The following is a 22,943-nucleotide window of genomic DNA, read 5'->3' as shown; positions in this document are numbered from 1 at the left end:
GAGATCCTGTAGCGAGTGACCCACTTCCAGGTGCTCAGAATCTTGCCAACATTCACAAAGGAATTCCCTTCATTTGCCTGGATGGGTACTAAGCCAATACCATTCAGTAAAATAGCCCACCTAGTTAGTGCGCCATCCATCACCCATTAGATGGCAGTGTGTGTGCCAACCAGACTAGTTCAGTGAAGCCGCCCCTCTTTTTGAAAACCAGGGATGGAATTAGTGTTGGTTAATTATTGTCACATGGACCAAGGTTACAGTGAAACCCTTGTCTTGAACTGTTCATACAGATCAGATCATTGCAGAGTGCATTGAGGTAGTGCAAGGTAAAACAATAACAATGCAGAATAAGTGTAACGCTTGCAGAAAAAGTGCAGTGCAGGTAAGCAGTAAGGTAGAAGATTATAACAACATTGATTGTGAGGTCAAGAGTCCAACTTGCTGTACTAGGGAACTACTCGTAGTGGGACAGAACTGTCCTTGCGCCTAGTGATCCATGCTCTCAGGGTTTTGTATCTTCTCCCCCAGTGGGAGAAGAGAGAATGTTCAGGGTGGGAGGGGTCTTTGATTATGCTGCTTTACTGTGGCAACAAGAATTGTAGACAGTCCGTGGAGGTTAGGCTGGTTTCCGTGAAGTGCTGAATTGTGTCCATAACTCTCCACGGTGTCTTGTGGTCACATGCAAAGCAGTTGCTGTACTAAGCTATTATGAGCTAATAACAGAAAATAGGTAAGTTTACAACTGATTTGGGTGGTAGCTCCTTGCAGTGAAGACAATAATTGAACTGAAGCAAGAAGCAGGTGTTTCTTTCACTCAGCTGGCAACTTGTAGAGTGGATTGGTACCTATAGCTGTATTTGTCAGTACTGTACAGAAACAGACCCTTTCACCCACTATCCCTGCACTGACCATCAACCATCCAGTTACACATTGTTGACCATTTTTATATTCTCCCCAACTTGCCATAGCTCGCCCCAACCCCTGCCCCAAAGATTTTACCATTCAGCTATACAATAGAGACAATTTACAGCGGCCAGTTAACCCACCAAACCATACATTTTTGGAATGTATGAGGAAACCAGGATAACCCACGTAGAAACATAGAAAATCTACAGCACAATACAGGCCCTACAGCCCACAAACTTGTGACGAACATGTCCCTAGTTTAGAAATTACTAGACTTCCCCATAGCCCTTTATTTTTCTAAGCTCCATGTACCTATCCAAAAGTCACTTAAAAGACCCTATCATATCTGCCTCCACCACTGTTGCCAGCAGCCCATTCCATGCACTTACTACTCTGAGTAAAAAACTTACCCCTGACATCACCTCTGTACTTACTCCCCAGCACCATAAACCCGTGTCCTGTTGTGGCAACCATTTCAGCCCTGGGAAAAAGCTCTGACTATCCACACGATCAATGCCTCTCATCATCTTATACACTTCTATCAGGTCACCTCTCATCCTCTGTCACTCCAAGGAGAAGAGGCTGAGTTCATTTAACCTGTTTTCATAAGGCATGCTCCCCAATCCAGGCAACATCCTTGTATATCTCCTCTGCACCCTTTCTATGGTTTCCACATCCTTCCTGTAGTGAGGTGAACAGATCTGAGCACAGTACTCCAAGTGGGGTCTGACCGGGGTCCTATAGAGCTGCAACATTACCTCTCGGCTCCTAAATTCAATTCCACGATTAATGAAGGCCAGTAAACCGTATGCTGCCTTAACCACAGAGTCAACCTGCGCAGCTGCTTGGAGTGTCCTATGGACTCGGACCCCAAGATCCCTCTGATCCTCCACACTGGCAAGAGTCTTACCATTAATATGATATTCTGCCATCATAGTCACAAGAAGAAAGTGCAGACTCCACTCATAACAGTGCTCAAGGTCAGGACTGAACCTGGGTCTGGTTCTGCCACCGTATTTGTTGTGCCACTGTACTGCCCATGAGGAGCACGTTGTTGGCCCCCAGTTAGGCTGTCTGTAATCACTGAACTTCACTCTTGTGTCGAGGACTGTGTGATAGGACAGTATACAGGGAGCTGCACTCTGTCTAGGGAAGGTGTGACGGGACAGTCGTGAATCTGTGGAATGCTGTGCCACAGACTACGGCAGAGGCAGAGTCCGTGGTATTTAAGGCAGAAGTTGACCATTTCCTGATTGGTCAGGGCATCAAAGGTTATGGCGAGAAGGCAGGTGTATGTGGTTGAGTGGGCTCCGGGATCAGCCATGATGGAATGGCAGAGTAGACTCAATGGGCCGAATGGCCTAACTGCTCCTATGTCTTACTGTCTTATGTTAATAGTGGGTTGCTGGAGCCTGTGGAAATGGAATAGCCTATGATCAGTGCATTTAGAAGGCACCACCCAAGGTCTTCATACTCCCCAGAGCTTTTAATCAATTAGATTTATAGTCACTTTTGTCCATGGATTTGCACAAAATATGACAGTGGTTGGGTATCTGTTCAGTCTCATTATCTGCTGGATAGCACTAACCAAACCATTGGGCTCTCCACTATTATTGGTGCCACAGCTGTTCTGGAGGTCAGAGTTCAATTACTTTGCCGTTCTGTAGAATCGCTGTACGTCCTCAAGGGATGCCTGGGTTTTCTCCCAGTGCTCTGGTTTCCTCCCACAGTCCAAAGATGTACCGGGTAGGTATATGGAGGAATTTAAGGTGGGGGGTTTAAGGGTCGGCGCATTGTGGGCCAAAGGGTTATACTATGTTGTACTGTTCTATGTTCTAATTGGTCATGGTAAATTGCCCCTCAATTAGATTAGGGTTAATCGGGGTTGTGGGCTTGCTGGTGTGGTGCTGCTCAAAGGTCAGAAGGGACTGCTGGATACTATACCGCTAAATAAGAAAATAAATAATAGCACCTTTCACGTCCAGTGAGAGGGCAGACCTGGACATCCAAAAGACACCCCTAACTGGACAGCCCTCCCTCAGAATTGCACTGGACACCAGCCGAGATGATATGTCCGAATCTCTGGAGTGGAACCACGTATCAGAGAGATGAACACAGCCATGGTGAACACTTGGGTGTTTGAACCAATTTTCCCATGGTCCTGTTATTTATTAATAAGTGGTGGTGCTGACTTAAATCTGGGTAATAATCTCAAGCTCACTAGCCCCTGACTCCGGTTCAAAGTGAGAGCAAGTAATGGTGTTTCCGCTCAGTGATTTCATAGATTTTCTGCCTTAAAGCTCAGACTGTATGAGTCATGACTAAGCTGAGGTCTGGGTGATATTTTTCATGTTCCTTCTTTTTGTTACCAGATACATTTTGTATGAAGAGATTCAAAAGGGGTTTTTCGGATCAGATGAGTGATAGTCCTAACAATCTCGGCTTTCTCCAAGTCCTGCTGACCTCTGCTCTAGAACTCTCTGCTGTCGTCTAGAACTCTCTCCCTGTTCTCCAATCCTCCCTGCTTCTCTCTCTCCACCTTCCCTCTGGTTTACTGGCTCTGCAGCATTCGGATAAAGCCTCTCTTAAGTTTGGTATTTGGGGTAAGTTCCTGAGCCGGTGTTCCTTTTCGGGTGCCTCTCGCATGGAATGGTGCCACCTGCTTCAGCCTAGACCAGCCCAGCCCAGCCCAGCTCCACATGGCTTCCCAATGTTGTCACCACAGTTTGCTCAGCTGTTTTGTCTCTTACCCCAGTGCCCCAGGTAACTCGGCATGAGGACGCTCTCTGGGAGCCTGCTTTCAAAGTGATTTGGATTATGTTATCTGCTAGTTTGGGTTTAGGTGAAATTATTTGAAGATCCTCACCCTAATTATTAGCAATAGGTCTGCAGCACTTATCTTAACTAACCTTTATCACTGGGCCACGTCAGTTGCATTGATTTGCATGTTCCCAGACTGGGTTCATTCCAGCTTCCAATGGAGGAATCTCATTAGTTCTGTCTCTCTTCTTCCCCTCCCCCATGTTGTAGCCTATCAGCTTATTCGAAACTTGACTAACTCCGTAAGTTATTTTGGGCTGATCACTTCATCCCCACCTGTGCACCAACAGGGTCACCGTGAACGTCGGGTCTTAAAATTCATTGCACTGTAGCATCACTAACCGGTCTGCCACTTCTTCCTCTCGCTTTGATAGAGCAAGTTACTCGAGCAAAAGAAGAGAACATAGGTATGCACCAGGTCCTCGATCAAACTCTACAGGAACTGCACAACTTGTAAAGAGTTCCGCAACAGAACTCCCAGCATCCGACTGTTCATGACTCAACATTTCCATATCATCCTCTTCTTCAAGTGTCGACTGAGCTCGATTCACTGAATGTGGACCAAAGTTTTTAATTTTGTATTTTGTAGAATTTTTATCACGCTATTCAGTCCTTTCCTTTCCTTTCCTTCCCTTCCCTTCCCCACCTCCCCCTCCTCCCTCAATGTATGTACACACAGTCTTTCTCCTATTGTTACATTACACAGAGCTCTGTAAGTGTCTCTCCTGGGATGTGAGGCAGGAGCTGCAGGGTTTGGGGTACAAACCTGCTCCACATCTTGTTAAACTCTTCAGGTGAAGTCTGTACCCTGAAATATCGTTGGCCTGTTGCTCTTTGTGTGTATTGTGCTGCCAACTATTGTAATCGCTAGCTTTGTTCTTGGTTTCAGTGGGTGAGGTAGATCTTGGATGGTGACTGGCAGTGCAGGCTGTTTCCTTCCTGTGGTTCTGGATCTCCTCAACTCTTGCAACAAGTTATTCAAGGGTTACTTGTGGGTCAAGGTTACTTGTCTCCCTTCTCACAATCACCAGGGATGAAAAACTCAAGTGCCAAAGTTGTTGCTCTTTGACTTGTTCTGCACCACAGTCTGTAAAATGTAGTCATTCTACATCTCCTGTGATTGGAAGAATCAAAAGTCAAAATATTAGAAGTTTGGTTATGTTCACATCATGTTCTTTAAAGTAATCTATCTCTTTTTCCTGTGTCGGGTAATCGAAAACACTAGTTAAAATTAGAGAAATGCCTTGGCCCACTGTAGCTTCACCAGAATCTTGCATTCCAGCCCCCAGTCAGTGTCACCTCCACCACTCAAGTGAGTAGTTATGTACTGCCCTGTGCCATTGGATGGAAGGTAACCATTTACCTTGTATGCTATAATACTTTTGCTCAGTGGGTGAAAGCTTATTTGCATTTAAAAAGAGGAAAGTAGCTGTTGATTTAGATTTGCTGCAGTGTGAGAAATTGGCCGCTCACCAGCTAGAACAATTTGGAGGTTGAGGACAGGTACCACCCTGACACCACAGCTTAGGCTGGGCCACAGTTCCCCTTCCCATAATTTCCCATCTGTAAGCAGGTGCAACAATACAAGTCCATGCATGAAGAATTGTGTTGTCTGTTGTTCAATGGCCAGTGTCTGTTACAAGCAAGATCTTAGAGGTTAATAAGCAACCCATGTCAGGCACTGTAGAAAACCGACAGTTGCTGAATGAGTTCCCATCCAGTCTGTTCACTCAGGCATTATTCAACATGTTTGTGTGTTTAATTGTGTATAAATCATCAAAACAGTCAATGATTTGAGTTGCTCTGTAGTCATGTCGGTTACCCTAGTAACTTATCACCTTGTTCAATGAGCCTTGGTTTCACTCTGGACCATCTCATTCTGCTTCAGAGAAATCAGAATATTTGATCAACTGTGGCCCCAAAGCAAAATCAAAAGCTATTTTCCCCTTTAGAAAAGTACCAGAATGCCTCCCCTCTGCACAAGCTGTGACTACACAGATTTTGTTTTTACTGTTTTAAACAAATCCCACACATGCTTGACCTTAAACACCGAAACAAGATGCCATTTGCATCAAAAGTGGACAGCACTGGATTAAAATTGGGGAATGATGTGATCTAAATTTTGCACTGGTGATGTTGACTGATTAGCAAATAAAATGACTCACTGCTAAAGAAACCTTGTTGTTTGACTGGTCCATTTGCTTGTAGCTTCAGTAACACTGAAATAAGTATCAGTAATACTTATCCCAAATACAAATTTTTTTGTTTGACTGGTCCATTTGCTTGTAGCTTCAGTAACACTGGGTGATACTTAGCCCAAGTAGAGAGAGAGCTCCTGCCTGACCCCAGTTGCTAGGAAAATTGGGAAGTTCAGCTGTCACTTGGTTTATTGCTGGCTACCAGCATCTTCACCTTCTTGGAAATAAATTTCAAATGTCAAAATTTACTTCCCCTTGTGGGAAATGCATGTCCTGGTTTTATTCCTAAACATGGCCATCCTTTCCCATACCCTGCTCAAAGCGGGGAAGGTCTGTTAGTGGTGTAAAACACCTTGTGGCTTGGTCATGTCTGCATTAAAGGCAGGCCTGTCTGTGGAGTGCTGCTCTGTTGATAAGGTGGAGATAGCTGGCAGCTCGACACTTCCTCCTAGACCCAACACAGGGAATCACAGGACCTTGAAAAAGAGACATGCAATGCTGGCATTCTTGTCCTTCCCTTTATAGCTGCGCAGATTTGTCAATAAAATCTGTCAGGGGACTGTTACAAAAGCAACTACTGCTCCCACTCTCCACGTCGGCTCTGTCTGTAACTCCTCTACAGTGATAAGAATGCTGTCGGGGGCAGGGGGTGGGTACATGGCACGGTCCCATTGGTTGCTTGCTGATGTGGGATGGGTTTGGGATCAGAGATGTCTGTTTAAAGGGTATTGAAGCAAAGGGCTCACATTGGACAAAAAGCTTAATTAAACATTCCCCAGTGTCGTGTTTCTGGTGAGCGATGATAGTTGCATCCCTTTGCCCGTTGCTCTCACATTGCCAGGCTCAGTGGTACAGTACAGTATAGTGAATTTTCCTGCACCAGTGCCAATATCCTGTGCAGATCCTATCTTTTGACGATTCCTTCAGCCACTTACCTCTCCAGTCTTCGCCTCATCCCAGAGTTGTTCCAGTAATAATTTCAGGTCCTTTAACTTAAACAGCAAACGTCTGGCACTCTCCAAATCAGTTACCTGTTCTGGCTCAACATAGACCAGGCTAAATCCTTTGCCTCCCCCTCAAATACCTTCAAGCTGTCCCTCAGAAAACTTAATCCTGTTTACAAAGGACACTGATGATACTGCAGATGCTGGAATCTGGAGTGCTGGGAGGCCCCTCTATCAGGAATGGGAAAGGGAAGATTGCCAGAATGATAGTATTACATGTGAGCTGGAGTAGAGGTTGATAGGTGGAGGTAGGGGAAGGGATGATGGGCTAATTTTACCAGGTGGTGAAGGGATGGAAAAGGGGAACAAATGGAGAAGCCCAGGTGCACCGTGATGGTGTGAGAAGGAAGATTACAGGCAATGTAATGGAAACTTAATTGTTCATACCAAAACAATGTGAGATGTTCTCCCAGCTTGTGTTTGGCCTTTCCTTTGCAATGGGTCAGACAGATCGGTTGGAAGTGAGAGGAAGAGCTGAACCAGAAGCCTGAGATGGCTGTTGCGGACGGAGTGCAGTGCTTTACAATGTGGTGATGTACACGTGGGTACCTCCATTGTAGAAGAACCAATGTCTTGAGCTCTGAGGAGCTCGTTAGATCCCTGAATGGTGGAGGGGGAGGAGGTATGGGGATCAGCGTTGCACCTCCTCTGGTTGCAAGGGAAATAAATGCCTGAGGACAAAGAGTCATGGAGTCAGGACTTTTGGCCCAGCTCAACCATACTAGTCAAGATGCCCAACCAAGCTAATCCCATCTGATGTATTTGGCCCATAACCTTGTAAGGGCATCCAATTGTCTTTTAAAAGTAGTTGTTGTAGTTCAGAGGAGTGGGTGGGAGGGATGAGTGAACTAGTGAGTTTCAAGAGAGAAGGCAGAAAAGAGGAGTGATGGGAAGATGTGGCTGGTGGTGGGATCATGTTGGAGCTGACAGAAATAACAAAGGGTGATGTGTTGAATACAGAGGCTGGTGAGATAAGAGGTGACCAGCAAGGAAAATTTACCTCTGTTCCATCTGGGGGAAGGTGGGGTGAGAGCAGATGTCTGGGAAATGGAGGAAATGCATGTAAAGGTGAAAGTGGAAAAGATATTTCCACTGGCAAAATCCTGTCAATGCAAAAATTCCCTTGAACCTAGAAGGAATTTCTGTAGTCAAAGCAGGCAGGGTGTGTGGTTCAGAGCTGCAAGAGGAAGTGGCACAAAATCAACAGTTTGCGAGGGAAAGTGGGGAAGTATGTGCGAGGTGAGGGAATAAAAAGTTACTGTACATAGAAAGAATGTGATGGGTTGGAGGGAGTTGTACAGAGAACGAACATTACAGGCACATTGAGCTGAACCTTTGTGTAGAATATGCAGCATAATTCTATGTTTTGCTGTGTAACTGATTCCAGATGCTGGATATTGACTGCAAATGCTTCTGATATTGGACACTACTGCCATAAAGTACAATAGGAGGTGCCCAGCACCAGAAGAAAAGTCATGAGAGAGATGTGGCTCTGGTTGAGTTTGAGGGATGACTACTGGGTTGGGGTGGGAATCGGAGAGAAAAATATGATATGATGAAAGGGGGGTGGGCACAAAAGCCAGTGGGACTGAGAGATGGCTATATCAATGGAGCAGGTGGAGGAGTTTCTGATTCCGCTTGAATGAAGTGGAATATTGTGCTGTGACATTGTAGATGTGTTCCAGCACAAGTCCAGGAAAAAGCTTTAAAAAGCAGGAAAATTTTCCAATGGGAGGCTGTGGTTGGAGTATTGCGGAGGCAAAGTAGTTCATTCCTTATTTCTTTTTTTCTGAATTAACTCGAGAGAATAGAGTTATGTCCACAGGGCCAGTGTTCTGTTCTAGGTGTGAGATGTGGGATTTCCGGGAGACTACCAGCCTCCCGATGGCCACATCTGAACCAGGTGCATCGAGATGCAGCTCCTCAGAGACTGTGTTAGGGAACTGGAGCTGCAGCTTGATGACCTTCAGCTTGTTAGGGAGAGTGAGGAGGGAGACGGGAGCTACAGGGAGGAATCACGGAAAGCCTGCAGGCAACAGGTAAGTGGGTGACTGTCAGGAGAGCGAAGGAAGAATGTCAGATAATGGAGAACACCCCTGTGGCCATCTCCTTCAACGATAACTACTCCATTTTGAGTACCCACCTAGGAGAAGCAACAACAGCCATGCCTCTGCCACTGAGTCTGGCCCCATGGCTCAGGAGGGTCGGCAACTGAAGAGAAGGGCAACAGTAGCAGGGAACTCTGTAGCTGGAGGGAAAGGTTGGCATCTCTGTGGGTGCAAAGGAGAAATGGATGGTAGTTTGCCTCCCAGGTGCCAGAGTCCACGATGTGTTTGACCACATCCACAATATCCTGAAAAGGGAGGGTGAGTAGCCAGAGGTCGTGGTCCATGTTAGTACCAATGACATGGGGAGAAAAAGGGAGGAGGTCCTGAAAACGGAATACAGGGAGTTGGGAATGATGAGAAATGACCTCAAGTAGTAATCTTGGGATTGCTGCCTGTGCCACGTGGCAGTGAGGATAGGAATAGAATGAGGTGCAGATAAATGCGTGGCTGAAGATTTGGAGCACGGAGCAGGGATTCAGATTTATGGATAACTGAGACCTCTTCAGGGACAGGTGTGACCTGTACAAAAGGGATGAGTTGCACTTGTATCCAAGGGGGACAAATATTCTTGTGGGCAGGTTTACAGGTGCTGTTGGGAACGGTTTAAACTAATATGGCGGGGTGGGGGGGTGGTGGAGCTGAGGATGAGCCAGCAGGTTTACAGATAGATGATGGGTGTTACATGAATGCAAGGAAGGACAAGCCAATGATTGAGTACAACTGCAGACAGAGCAAAAAGTTAAATTGTACCAGTGGCAAAATTCAAAAGGATGAAGGATGCAGGACTGAAGGTGTTGTATTTAAATGAGCATAGCATTTGGAATAAGATGGGTGAACTCATGGCACAATTAGTGATTGGTTGGTGTGATGTTGTGGGCACCACTGAGTCACGGCTAGAAGAAGGCAGTAGTTGGGAGCTTAACATCAAAGGATATACTTTGAATTGAAAGAACAGGCAGGAAGGCATAGGCAGTGGTGTGGCTCTGGTGGTAAGAGATGGAATTACATCTTTAGAAAAAGGTGACATTGGGTCAGAGAACGTTGAATCTTTGTGGGTGGAGTTAAGAAATTGCAAGGGTGAAAAAAATATTATGGGAATCATATATAAGCCTCAAAATAGTAGCCAAGATATGGGGTTGAGATTACAAAGGGAGCCGGAAAGGGCATGTAATAAGGTTAAAGTCACAATTGTAATGGGGGACTTTAGTATGCAAAGGGATTGGGAAAATCATGTTGGTCTTGGATTGTAAGAGATGGAATTTGTTGAATGCCTATGAGATGGCTTTTTAGAGCAGCTTGCACTTGAGTCTACTCAGGGAAAGGCTATCATGGATTGGGTCTTGTGTAATAACTCAGATCTTACTAGGGAGCTTAACGTAAAGGAATCCTTGGGAGCAGTAAGTCACATGGATCAGAATCACAATGGAATAAAGGGAATTACAGAGGCATGAGAGAAGAGCTTGTCCAGGTGGATTGGAGGAGGATACTGGCAGGAATGATGTCAGAGCGGAGATGGCTGAAGTTTCTGGGAATAGCTTACAAGGCACAGGATAGATGTGTCCCACAGAAAAAGTGGTTCTCAAACGGCAGGGGTAGGCAACCATGACTAACAAGGGAAATTAAAAGCCAAGGAAAGGGCAGATAAGGAGGCAAATTGAGTGGGAAGTTGGATGATTGGGATTTTTTTAAAATCCAACAAAAGGCAACTGAAAAGGCTATAAGAAGGGAGAAGATGAAATATGAGGGCAGACCAGCCAATAATATAAAGCAGGATACCAAAAGTTTCTCAGGTATATAAAGAGTAAAAAGGAGTGGGAGTTGATATTGGACTAGTGGAAAAGGATGTGAGGGGGGTAGTAATGGGGGGCAAAGAAACAGCAGATGCACTTCAGTGCTTTGCATCATTTTTCACTGTGGAAGACACTGGCAGCGTGCCAGAGGCCAGTGAGAGTCAGCGGTCAGGAGTGGATGCCATTGCTATTGCACAAGAAAAAGGCCTAGGAAAACTGAAAGGTCTTAAGGTGGATAAGTCACCTGGACCAGATGGACTACATCCCAGAGTCCTGAGAGAGGTTGCCGAAGAGATAATGGGTGCATTGGTCATGATATTTCAAGAATCACTTGATTCTGGCATGGTCCCAGAGGACAGGAAAACTGCAAATGTCATTCCACTCTTTAAGACATAAGAACAGAAATTAGGCCATTTGGCCCATCGAGACTGTTCCACCATTCAATCGTGGCTGATCCATCTTTCCCCTCCTCAGCCCCACTCCCTAGCCTTCTCCCCATAACCTTTGATGTTGTGTCCAATCAAGAACTGATCAGACTCTCTCCTAAATACACCCAACGACCTGGTTGAGGTAACAAATTCCACAAGTTCACCCTCTGGCTGAAGAGATTTCTCCTCATCTCTGTTTTAAATGGAAACCCCTCTATCCTGAGGCTTCTTAAAGAGTGCAGTGATGTTTTCAATTTTCCAGTTCTCTGGCACCATACCAGGATCCAATGATTTTTGAAAGATCATTACTAATGCCTCCACAATCTCTACCACTACCTCTTTCAGAACCCTAGGTTGCAGTTCATCTGGTCGGGGTGACTTATGTACTCTTAGGTCTTTCCAGTTTTTTGAGCACCTTCTCTCTTGTAATAGTAACTGCATCCATTTCTCTACCCTCACATCCTTCAACATCTGGCACACTGTTGGTGTCTTCCACAATGAAGACTGATGTAAAATACTCATTAAGTTCATCTGCCATTTCCTCGGCACCCATTATTATTCCTCCAGCCTCATTTTCTAGTGGTCCTATATCCACTCTCATCTCTCAATTTTTTACAAACTTTTACTATCCACTTTGATATTGTTTGCTAGCTTGCTTTCATATTTCATTTTTTCCCTCCAAATGATTCTTTTAGCTGCTCTCTGTAAAGTTTTAAAAGCATTCCAATCTTCTGTCTTTCCATTATCTTTTGCTATGTTGTATGCCCTCTCTTTTGCTTTCACATTAACTTTGACTTCCCTTGTCAGCCATGGTTGTACTTGAGAAGGAAGGAAGGCAAAAGGAAGGAAATGATATGCTAATTAGCCTAACCTCAGTGGTTGAGAAAGTATTGGACTCTATTATTATGGATGAGGTTTCGGGGTACTTGGAGACTAATGATAAAATAAGGCAAGGTCAGCATAGTTTCTGTAAAGGCAAATCTTGCCTGAAAAATCTGTTAGAGTTCTTCAAGGAAGTAACAAGCAGGGTGAACAAAGGAGAGGCAGTGGGTGTCATTTACTTAGATTTTCAAAAGGCATTTGATAAGGTGTCGCAAATGAGGCTGCTGAACAAGAAAAAATCGTATGGCATTACAGGAAAGATACTGGCATGGATTGAGGAATGGTTGACAGGCAGCAAGTAGGAATGAGAGGGGCCTTTTCTGGTTGGCCAGTGACTGGCGCAGTTCCTCAGGGATCGCTACATTTCACGTTGTTTGTCAGTGATTTAGATAATGGAATTGATGGCCTTGTGGTAATGTTTTCGGATGATACGAAGAGAGGTGGAGGGGCAGGTAATGCTGAGAAAGCAATGCAATTGCAGCAGGACTTAGACAAATTGGAAGAATGGGCAAAAAAGTGGCAAATGGAATATCATGTTGGAAACTGTATGATAATGCATTTTGGTAAAAGGAACAATAGTGTGGACTATTATCTAAATGAGGAGAAAATTCAAACATCAGAGGTGCAGAGGGACTTAGAAGTCCTCATGCAAGACTCCCAGAGAGTTAACTTACAGGGTGAGTCTGTGGTAAAAAGGCAAATACAATATTGGCATTTATTTCAAGGGGAGTAGAATATAAAAGTAAGGAGATAATGCTGAGGCTTTATAAGACACTAGTAGGCTGCACTTGGAGTATTGTCAGTCTCAGAAAGGATGTGTTGTCATTGGAGAGAGTCCAGGGAAGGTTCACAAGGAGATTCCAGGAATTAAGGGGTTAACATATGAGAAGTGTTTAGCAGCTTTGGGCCTGTACTCACTGGAATTTAGAAGGACTAGATAGGGTGGATTTAGAGATGTTTCCTATGGTGGGGGTATCCAGAACTAGAGGGCACAGCCTCAAAATTGAGGGGTGACCTTTTAAGCAGGAATTTTTTTAGCCAGAGAGTAGTGAATCTGTGGAATGCTCTGCCACAGACTGTGGGGGAGGCCAAGTGTGTGGATATACTTAAGGCAGAAGTTTATAGATTCCTGATTGGTCAGGGCATTAAAGGATATGGCGAGAAGGCAGGTGTATAGGGTTGAGTGAGATCCTGAATCAACCATGATTGAATGGCTGATGGGCTGAATGGCCTAATTCTGCTCCTATGTTTATGGTCTTACTGGGAGAGTAAGGCTGGAGAGGTGGCGAACAGGCTGACAGGAAGGAGGAGCTGGGCACAAGAGATGGGGTAGTGAACAGAAGAGGGCTGCTTACACAGAGCAAAGACAATCAGAATCAATGACGTATATCATCAAACCTGTTTTGAGGCAGCAGCAGAAATAAATAATTAAACCGTTCAAAACAAGGTGGCATTCATGGACCATTCAGATATCTGATGACAGAGGGGAAGAAGCTGTTGCTAAAAGGTTGATTGTAGGTTTCCAGGCTCCTGTACCTCCTCGGTAGTATTGGAAAGAAAACATGTCCCGGACAGTGATGGTCCTTAACAATGAATGCCATCTTCTTGGGACACCACCCCTTGAGGAAATCCTTGATGGTGGAGAGAGTTGTGCCTGTGATGGTCTACAGTGCTCTGCACCCTCTTTTGATCTTGTGCATTGAAGCCTCCGTAGCAGGCAGTCATGTAACTAGTTAGAATGCTCTGCACTGTGTATCTGTAGAAAGTTGCTAAAGTCTGGTGACATATCAAACCATCTCAAACTTCTAATGAAGTACAGCCAATGACGTGCCTTCTTTGTGATTTTATCAATTTGTTGCGCCTTGGATAGATCCACAGAGATGATGAAACTGAAACTGCTCAACCTTTCCACTCTTGACCTCTCAATGAGGGCAGGTGTGCGTTCCCTCATCTTCCCCTTCCTGAAGCACAACAAGGGAAGATCTGCAGATGCTGGAAACCCATGCAACACATACAAAATGCTGGAGGAACTCAGTAGGCCAGGCAGCATTATGGAAAAGAGTAAACAGTCAAAGTTTTGGACAGAACATAGGTGCTCGGCAAAGTGGTCTCCCAATCTACATCAAGTCTCCTTGGAGCCATTCATCTGCACAAAGCCCTTCTTACGTGGGGTTTCTCCTTTGAACAGGATTCTGGGGCATCTTCCCTTGTGCCCTGCTCAGCAGCTCCCCCAAACCATAGTAACATCTTTCAGAAATTTAATCCCTCCCAGCTCCTGCAACTCTTCCACTGGGCAGAAAGCTACAGTTGGCTGACACAACATTCCTAAGTTGGACAGCATGGCTTCTTCATCTTTAACCAAAGCCAAAACACCTACCAGCAGGACACAATGCTTTTACAGAGAATTACTGAAATAAAATACATCACAGCATAGCAGTCAAAATCTTAAGCAGGGCATTGCACAGGCACAATGACAAACTTACTTGCAGCAGTAACAGAAATAGAATCAGAATCAGGCTCAATATCAATATATAAACTCCTAATGAAATATAACCGCTGTCATGGCTTCTTTGTCATTGCATCAATATGTTGGACCCAGGATAGATCTTCAGAGATGTTGACACCCAGAAACTTGAAACTGCTGACCCCCCCCCCCCGATGAGTGCTGCTGCGTATGTGTTCCCTTGACTCACTTGCTACATTTCGAATATGCATTCACAAAATGCCACTCAGCCATACCTTGTCCTTCAATCAGATGCAAAGTGTGCTTTTTGTCACCATCCCTGTTGGAGAATGACATCAACTTTCCCTTTGTGTGGTGTACTCTGTAAAACACAGCACTCAGACTGGCTTCAACCATACTGCTAAAAAAAATCATTAGTTTCTTTTCATTATACATTCACGTCCACTTCCGTAATTTCTGTCCTGAATTTTTGGATTGTGTTGAAGTATCCTTGGCGTGTCAAATCTAAAGTCAGATGGATAATCATGAACTTTGATCAAGTGGTTTTTCTGGCCACTGGACGTCTTGAATTTTTCTGTACAACTCCCTGATACATGTTCCGTTTTGCTGCCAGAAAGTTGGTGGAAAAGAGTGCTGCATGAGCTGCAGACAATCTGATGGAAGGAGTGATAACGGTGTTTATAGTCTTCTCGGGCATCAAACAGTTGACTGCATCCCATTATGTGACAGCAAAATTCAGCATCCTTGGGTTTTTTCCACTTTTCCCATTCTAAATGCGGCATTTTGCAGATACCAATGTTAATAAATACCACCATCCTTGAACAGGTTGTCCCACAGCAAGGAAACAGTTCTGCAGCCAAAGGTGATCACAGAACTGCTGCCATATTCATCCATGCTCACTGTCACAGTATCATAGGAGCAGCATTCATGAGAAAAATATAAATTAAGCATAAATTATACACAATGTTTACAAGAAAACACCACTAAACAAAGAAAACAGTTCACTTCAGTGCAAAGTGGCCAAGTGCAAAATTACCAACAAAAAACATAATGCAAGATTGAGAGAGAAAGGAAGATATAGTCTGAGGATGGAGTTAAGGTTTTTCAGGCATTTAGGAAGAAACTATTGTTGAACCTTGGAGTGTGGGACTTCAGGCTCCTGTACATCCCACCTGATGGCAGCGTCGAGAAGGGGGCATGACCTAGATGGTAGGGGTCCCTGATGCTGGATGTCACCTTCCTGAGACATTACCTCTGATGTCGCACTGTGTAGTGTATTTAATATTTGAGTAATATTGTAGATATTTACATTGTTTATTATGGGTAGTATATAAGAAGTACGTGAATGGCATTACGCTGCCATGTCATTGTGAGCGCTTCGCTAAAGAAAAAGAAACTTAAGCTTAGTACACCCGTTACCGTGTTTTTCTGTTGATTAGTTTCTGGACTTACAAAACATCACACTCTGCTGTAGATAACCTTGAGGGTGGGAAGAGCTGTACCTATGATGGCAATGGCTGAGCCCACAATTCAGTTTCTCTTGCATTCCTGTGCACTGGAGTTTCCATACCAAGCTGTAATACATGCAGTCAAAATGCTTTCCTGAAAGAGCTCAGAGTCTTTGATGATATGCCGAACCTTCTTAATTTCTAAAAAAGTAGAGGCGCTGATGTGCCTTCTTCCTGGTTATGCCTATGCAATGACCTAAGGTAGAACCTACAAGATGTTGAAACCCAAGAACTTGTAGCTGCCCACTGCAGACCACTCAATGAGAGCTGGCGTGTGTTCTGCTAACTTTCCCTTCCTAAAGTCTACAGTCAATTCCTTGGTCTTTCTGAGCACAAGGTCGTTGTTACAACGTCACTCAACCGACTGACCTGTCTCAATCCTCCTCACCATCGGTAATTCTGCCAACCCCAAAGGTGTCATCAATCAATTTGTAAATCAGGTTGGAGATATCTACACAGTCATAGAACATAGAACATAGAATAGTACAGCACAGTACATGCCCTTCGGCCCACAATGTTGTGCCGACCCTCAAACCCTGCCTCTCATATAAGCCCCCACCTTAAATTCCTCCATATACTTGTCTAGTAGTCTCTTAAACTTCACTAGTGTATCTGCCTCCACCACTGACTCAGGTAGTGTATTCCACACACCAACCACTCTCTGAGTAAAAAACCTTCCTCTAATATCCCCTTGAACTTCATTGGTATATAGAGAGTAGACCAGCGTTGGGCTAAGCACACAGCCCTAATGTGTGCCTGTGTTGATGGTCACTGAAGTTTGTGATCTGCACTCATTGTGATCTCTCAGTTAGGAAGTCGAGGATCCAATTGCAGAAACCCAGATCTTGGGGTCTGATGATACATTTTGAGGGATGATGGTGTTGAATGCTAAGGTAGTCAGAATCATATGGCACTGCAACATGGAAAAGGCTCTTCAGCCCATCTAGTCTGTGCCAATCTGGACTTCTGCCAAATCCTATCTAACTGCATCTGAATCATAGCCCTCCATACCCCTCTCATCCAAACTTGTCTTAAGTGTTTGAACCTGCATCCACAGCTTGTTCCACACTCACCACCCTTGGAGTGAAGAAGTCCACCCTCAGATTTCCCTTAAATATTTCACCTATTACCCTAAACCCATGACCTCTAGTTCTAGTCTTGCCCAACCTGAGGGGAAAAGGCCGCATGATTTCTGCCTCTCTGTAACCCTCTACAGAGGCAATGAACAACAGCTTGATGTATCCATTCCTGTTGACCAGGGGCCCAGAGCAGAATAGACAGCCAGTGGGATAGCATGGGGATTGTTGAATTGAGGCTTTGTGTGTCAATGCAAGGAGCATTCGTAATAAGGTGGATGAATTGAAAGTGCAGATTGTTATTAATGATTATGATATAGTTGGGATCACAGAGACATGGCTCCAGGGTGACCAGGGATGGGAGCTCAACACCTTTTAGGACTGAGGTTAGGAAAAACTTCTTCACACAGAGAGTGGTGAATCTGTGGAATTCTCTGCCACAGGAAACAGTTGAGGCCAGTTCATTGGCTATATTTAAGAGGGAGTTAGATATGGCCCTTGTGGCTACGGGGGTCAGGGGGTATGGAGGGAAGGCTGGGGCGGTGTTCTGAGTTGGATGATCAGCCATGATCATAATAAATGGCGGTGCAGGCTCGAAGGGCCGAATGGCCTACTCCTGCACCTATTTTCTATGTTTCTATGTTTCTATGAAGTGGGTCCAGGTCTTGACTGAGGCAAGATTTGATGGGAGCCATAATCAGTCTTTCAAAGAACTAAATCAAATTGTTGAGACAGGTCACTGGGCTCTTCTTGGACACTGGTGCAATCAATGTAATCTCGAAGCAGGTGGGAACCTCATATCCCAGAAGTGAGAGGTCAAAGATGTCTCTGAACATTCCAAACAATTGGTCAATGCAGACGTCTAGCCATTGATCAGCATTTGACACCCCGTGAGGGTTCACCCTACTGAAGAATGAAGTACTCAGCTGTTACAGAGCTTGCAGAGAATTAACAGGCTAATTTCAGAGTTTTAATTTTGTCATGGCAAATGGTTTAAATGAAAGAGTATCATGTACTGACTGAGATAAGTGTCTTGATAAACAGGAGGAGCTTTTCTGTGAGACCAGAGTAAAGACCACTGCCCAGGCTCCTGGTTTCAGAGCCCCTCATCCACACACACACGCACACACACAGCTTCCTGCATAGTCTAAGTCCACCATAAGGATTGTCTTCCATTCCAAACGCATCAGTGGAAAAAGTAATTGGAGAAAAATTAGTGCCATGGTAGCAAAGCAGTTTTTGTGTGTGTGCCATACTCTGCCAGAGCCTCGGCAACCACTTTTCAAGTGGGTGTCTGGAGGAAAGATTCTGTGAGTGGTCCCCCACGTCCTTCGCACAGCGCAGTTTTTTTTACGAGGCCGAGCTGCGAGCTCGACACTCAACCTGGCATGGATGGAAAGCGTGCCCGGGAGCGCCCCGACTGGATTCGAACTCGGGAACCTTCGCTCCGGAGTCCGGCGCTGATGTCACTGCACCATCAGCCAGCGCATAGCGCTTAGTGCGACGCTATTACAGCTCGGGGCATTCCAGAGTTCAGAGTTCAATTCCAACACTGCCTGTGAGGAGTCTCTGTGCATGGTCACCGCAGGTGCTCCGTTTCCTCCTTCCACTGTCCAAAGACGTACCCATGATTAGTTGGGGTTGTGGGGTTGCTGGGGCAGTGTGGCTCGAGGGGCCGAAGGGCCTACTCCATGCTATATCGCTAAATAAGTAATTGCTTTGAACCACCAAAGATCACTCCTACATCGTTCACTTGGTGCTTTGGGAAAACTGTGATTTGAAAGTGGAGGTGGCAGAAGTATCAAAATACAGCCCCAAATATTGAGGTTCTTGAGTACGGGTCAGCGAGAGATTTGATCAAGTCTGCTGCCATTTTAGAGAGATGGGTAGAAATGGAGATAGATCGGGGGGAAGGGAGAGGTGCGGTGGAGACAGAGAAGGGACAGAGGGGATGTTATGTTTGTAACTCCAAAAACTAATTGAAAGCAAAACACAGGAGCTTGGGACACTCGTGTACTTTAGTGAGGCGCTCACATATGACCTGGTGGCGTATTGACGTATACCATTCACGTACTTCATGAAATATTAAATCCAGGAGAGAAGGAGAAATAGAAAGAGAGAGAAAAAAAGGCACAGAGCTGTAGAGAGCAGCATTTTGTCTTAAAGAGGTTCTATTCCATTTTAAAGTACATTTTAAAGCAGGACAGGCAACACTAGTCTGCAACCATGAGAACTTATTGGGTGTAAAGTCCAAACAGACAGGAGGCTTGGGTGTTGTGGCATTCTTTCAGTGTGGAATGAAAGGAAATGACTGTTTAAGTTCAAGCAGATACACCCCCACAGACTGCCTAGGGGTGTATAAAGTAGTGTGTGAATTATTCACGCTCTACTGGGAAAGGATGGAGATATTTCTCTTGGCCAATAACATTCCTGAGGTGGGGGGACAGTGCGGAGAGTGTGCAGGCAGTGAGGGAGCATAAGAAAGCAATTTTGTTTTCAGCAATCAGCAATCAACCACACTGGACACGGACTGACCCCTGCAGACAGCCACTTGCAATGCAGTACCAAACTCAGAAGACAGAAATTTTTAAAAAAACTAAATGCTGGCTGGAAATCTGAAGTAAAATCAGAAAATGCAGAAAATCACATTGTATCTGTGGTGATGAATATGAGGTCCAGGATCCTGAAAACAGTTCTTCATCAGAAAGGCTGTCGGGCCTGGAAAATTAACGGTTTCTCTCTCCATGCACTGCCTGGCCTGCTAAATGTTTCCACCATTTTCTATTTTTATTTCAGAAGTTCAAAGAGTACTTCAACCCACAGCCACTGAGATAGTGAAGAGCATTATATTCAATGCACAAAAAGAAAATAAGGAGTGTAAATGGGCTGAAAAGCCTATCAATGTACTGCAACTTGGTAAGTGCACTGAGAAGTGCCAGCTTTGGACAAAGGATTGAAAGCCTGTGCTGTTGAGCACTAAAACTTGGATTTGATTTAGGTATAGAAGTGTAACTTTCATGGAAATGGCAGGCAAAAATGTCAGGGAATTTCATGTTTCACGAGCCACACAGATATAACAGTACCTTAGAATCAGGGACAATGGCCAGTGTCTATAAACACCAAATAATCTGCAGATGCTGTGATCAAAGCAACACTTTCAGTACACTGGATGAACTCAGCAGGTCAGGCAGCATCAGTTAGAAATGATGAGTTGACGTTTCGGGCCGGAACCCTTCGTCAGGACTGAAGAATGAAAGATGGGGAAGGCTTTGAAGAATGCTTGTAGCGTCAGTTAAAAGACCAGTAATTTGAAAGACAAAGGGGTGGGGGAGGGGAAACATTGACGTCATAGCCCTGAAAACAATGGGTAGTAGAAGAAGGAGGTGGAACCATGAGGGAGCTGGGGGAGGGGCAGAGTGAAATAAGGATAGGGGAAGGGAGGGGGAGGGAATTACCGGAAGTTGGAGAATTCTATGTTCATACCAAGGGGCTGGAGACTACCTAGACGGTATATGAGGTGTTGCTCCTCCAACATGAGTTTAGCCTAGTCATGGCAGTAGAGGAGGCCATGTATGGACATATCTGAATGGGAATGGGAAGCAGAGTTGAAGTGGGTGGCTACCGGGAGATCCTGTCTGTTGTGGCGAATGGAGTGGAGGTGCTCGACGAAGCGGTTCCATTTGAGATGTCCTGGAACGGAAAGCCTCATCCTCGGAGCAGATGCGGCAGAGATGGAGGAACTGGGAATAGAGAATGGCATTTTTGCATGTGGCGGGGTGGGAAGAGGTATATAAGAGATATCCAGGATATCTCAAATGTCCTCTTTCTTTAAGGATCGCGGTTTCCCTTCTACCATCATCAATGATGCCCTCACCCGCATCTCCTCCATTTCCCACACTTTGGCCCTCACCCTATCCTCCCGCAACCACAACAGGGAGAGAGTTTCCCTTGTCCTCACCTACCACCCAACTAGCCTCCGGATCCAGCACATTATCCTCCGTAACTTCCGTCACCTTCAACAGGACCTCACCAGTAAGCACATTTTTCCCTCTCCACCCCTCTCTGCTTTCCACAGGGATCGGTCCCTCTGCGACTCTCTGGTCCACACGTCCCTCCCCACGGATCTCCCACCCGGCACTTATCCCTGTAAGCGTAAGTGCTACACCTGTCCCTACACCTCATCTCTTGCAACCATTCAGGGCCCCAAACAGTCCTTCCAGGTGAGACAACACCTCACTTGTGAGTCTGTTGGGGTCATCTATTGCATCTGGTGCTCCCGGTGTGGCCTCCTCTACATCGGTGAAACCTGACGCAGATTGGGGGACCACTTCATCGAGCACCTCCACTCCGTCCGCCACGACAGCCAGGATCTCCTGGTAGCCACTCGCTTCAACTCTGCTTCCCATTCCCATTCGGATATGTCCATACATGGCCTCCTCTACTGCCATGATTAGGCTAAACTCAGGTTGGAGGAGCAACACCTCATATACCGTCTAGGTAGTCTCCAGCCCCTTGGTATGAACATAGAATTCTCCAACTTCTGGTAATTCCCTCCCCCTCCCTTCCTCTATCCCTATTTCACTCTGCCCCTTCCCCCAGCTCCCTCATGGTTCCGCCTCCTTCTTCTACTACCCATTGTTTTCAGGGCTATGATGTCAATGCTTCCCCTCCCCCACCCTTTTGTCTTTCAAATTACTGGTCTTTCAACTGAAGCTACAAGCATTCTTCAAATCCTTCCCCATCTTTCATTCCTCAGTCCTGACGAAGGGTTCCAGCCTGAAACGTCGACTCATCATTTCTAACCGATGCTGCCTGACCTGCTGAGTTCATCCAGCATATTGAAAGGCCAGTGTCTATCTTATGGATGCAGCCATTCACTGTGCAGCTCTGCTGTCAAAGAGTCTCAAAGCTACACTTGCCAGAAACATTAGTTTGTAAATCATAGTACTGAGCAACACATAACAGATCAGTTTCTAATGCAACACAGGCACAGAAGAAACCTTCCTCTCAAAAAGCAACTAGGAAGAGAGACTCTCCAAAAATGCTGCAGACAACACACATTTTTCTTTGTGCTGTGACTATTCTACAAGTAACTGAAAGGAATGACAAGAGACCTGATGAAAGGAGGTGATGTAGGTTGACTGCTGCAACTATCTCATTATGAGGAGGGATTCACATGTCAGGCAGTTCAGCCACGCACACCCTTAGTAAAGGAGAGGTTGAGTCTACCCCTTAGGTGAAGATTGAAGGTCCCATAATAGATGTAATGCACTAGGTTGGTCAGAGTCATAAGTCAACAACTGTTGTGGTGGACCAAACCCAATATCTGACTCTGTAGAGTAAGGATTAGCTCATACAATTAAAACTTGGGGGAAGAAGACATTCAACACTTGCATAGATACAGTAAAATCATGGCTGGAGGCAGTTGTCCAAAGACAATGACACTTCCAAAAGTCACACGATTTAGGGCCCACAAAAGGATTAAACCTATGATGGCCTACTTATCTCACTTTCGAGGATTCTTCATCTCATGTTCTCGATATTTATTGCTTATTTTTTAAATTATTATTATTTTGTTTTTTTCTTTTGTAATTTTGTACAGTTGTTGTCTTTTGTACATTGGACGCTTGTTCATCTTGTGTGCAGTTTTTCATAGATTCTATTGTGTTTCTACGATTTACTGTGAATGCCCACAAGAAAATGAACCTCAGGATTCTATATGGTGACATATATGTATTTTTGTAATAAATTTACTTTGA

At 45.1% G+C, this 22,943-nt stretch overlaps 1 protein-coding gene across 1 annotated transcript in view; it reads left to right on the top strand.

Annotated features, from left to right (window-relative positions):
* LOC140188327 (uncharacterized) overlaps positions 1-5,902 on the top strand; it is a 72,817-nt gene extending 66,915 nt beyond the window's left edge. The window contains exon 9 of the mRNA XM_072244468.1: positions 4,101-5,902. Coding sequence (XP_072100569.1) covers positions 4,101-4,183 — 83 coding nt within the window. The 3' untranslated portion in view covers positions 4,184-5,902. The remainder of the gene's footprint in view (positions 1-4,100) is intronic.
* The last annotated feature ends 17,041 nt before the right edge of the window (positions 5,903-22,943 follow it).

This window comes from Mobula birostris, chromosome 26 (genome assembly GCF_030028105.1).
Source record: "Mobula birostris isolate sMobBir1 chromosome 26, sMobBir1.hap1, whole genome shotgun sequence".
Lineage (NCBI taxonomy): Eukaryota > Metazoa > Chordata > Chondrichthyes > Myliobatiformes > Myliobatidae > Mobula > Mobula birostris.
Note: the sequence above shows the minus strand (reverse complement) of the source record. Positions and strands in the feature narration are given on the sequence as shown.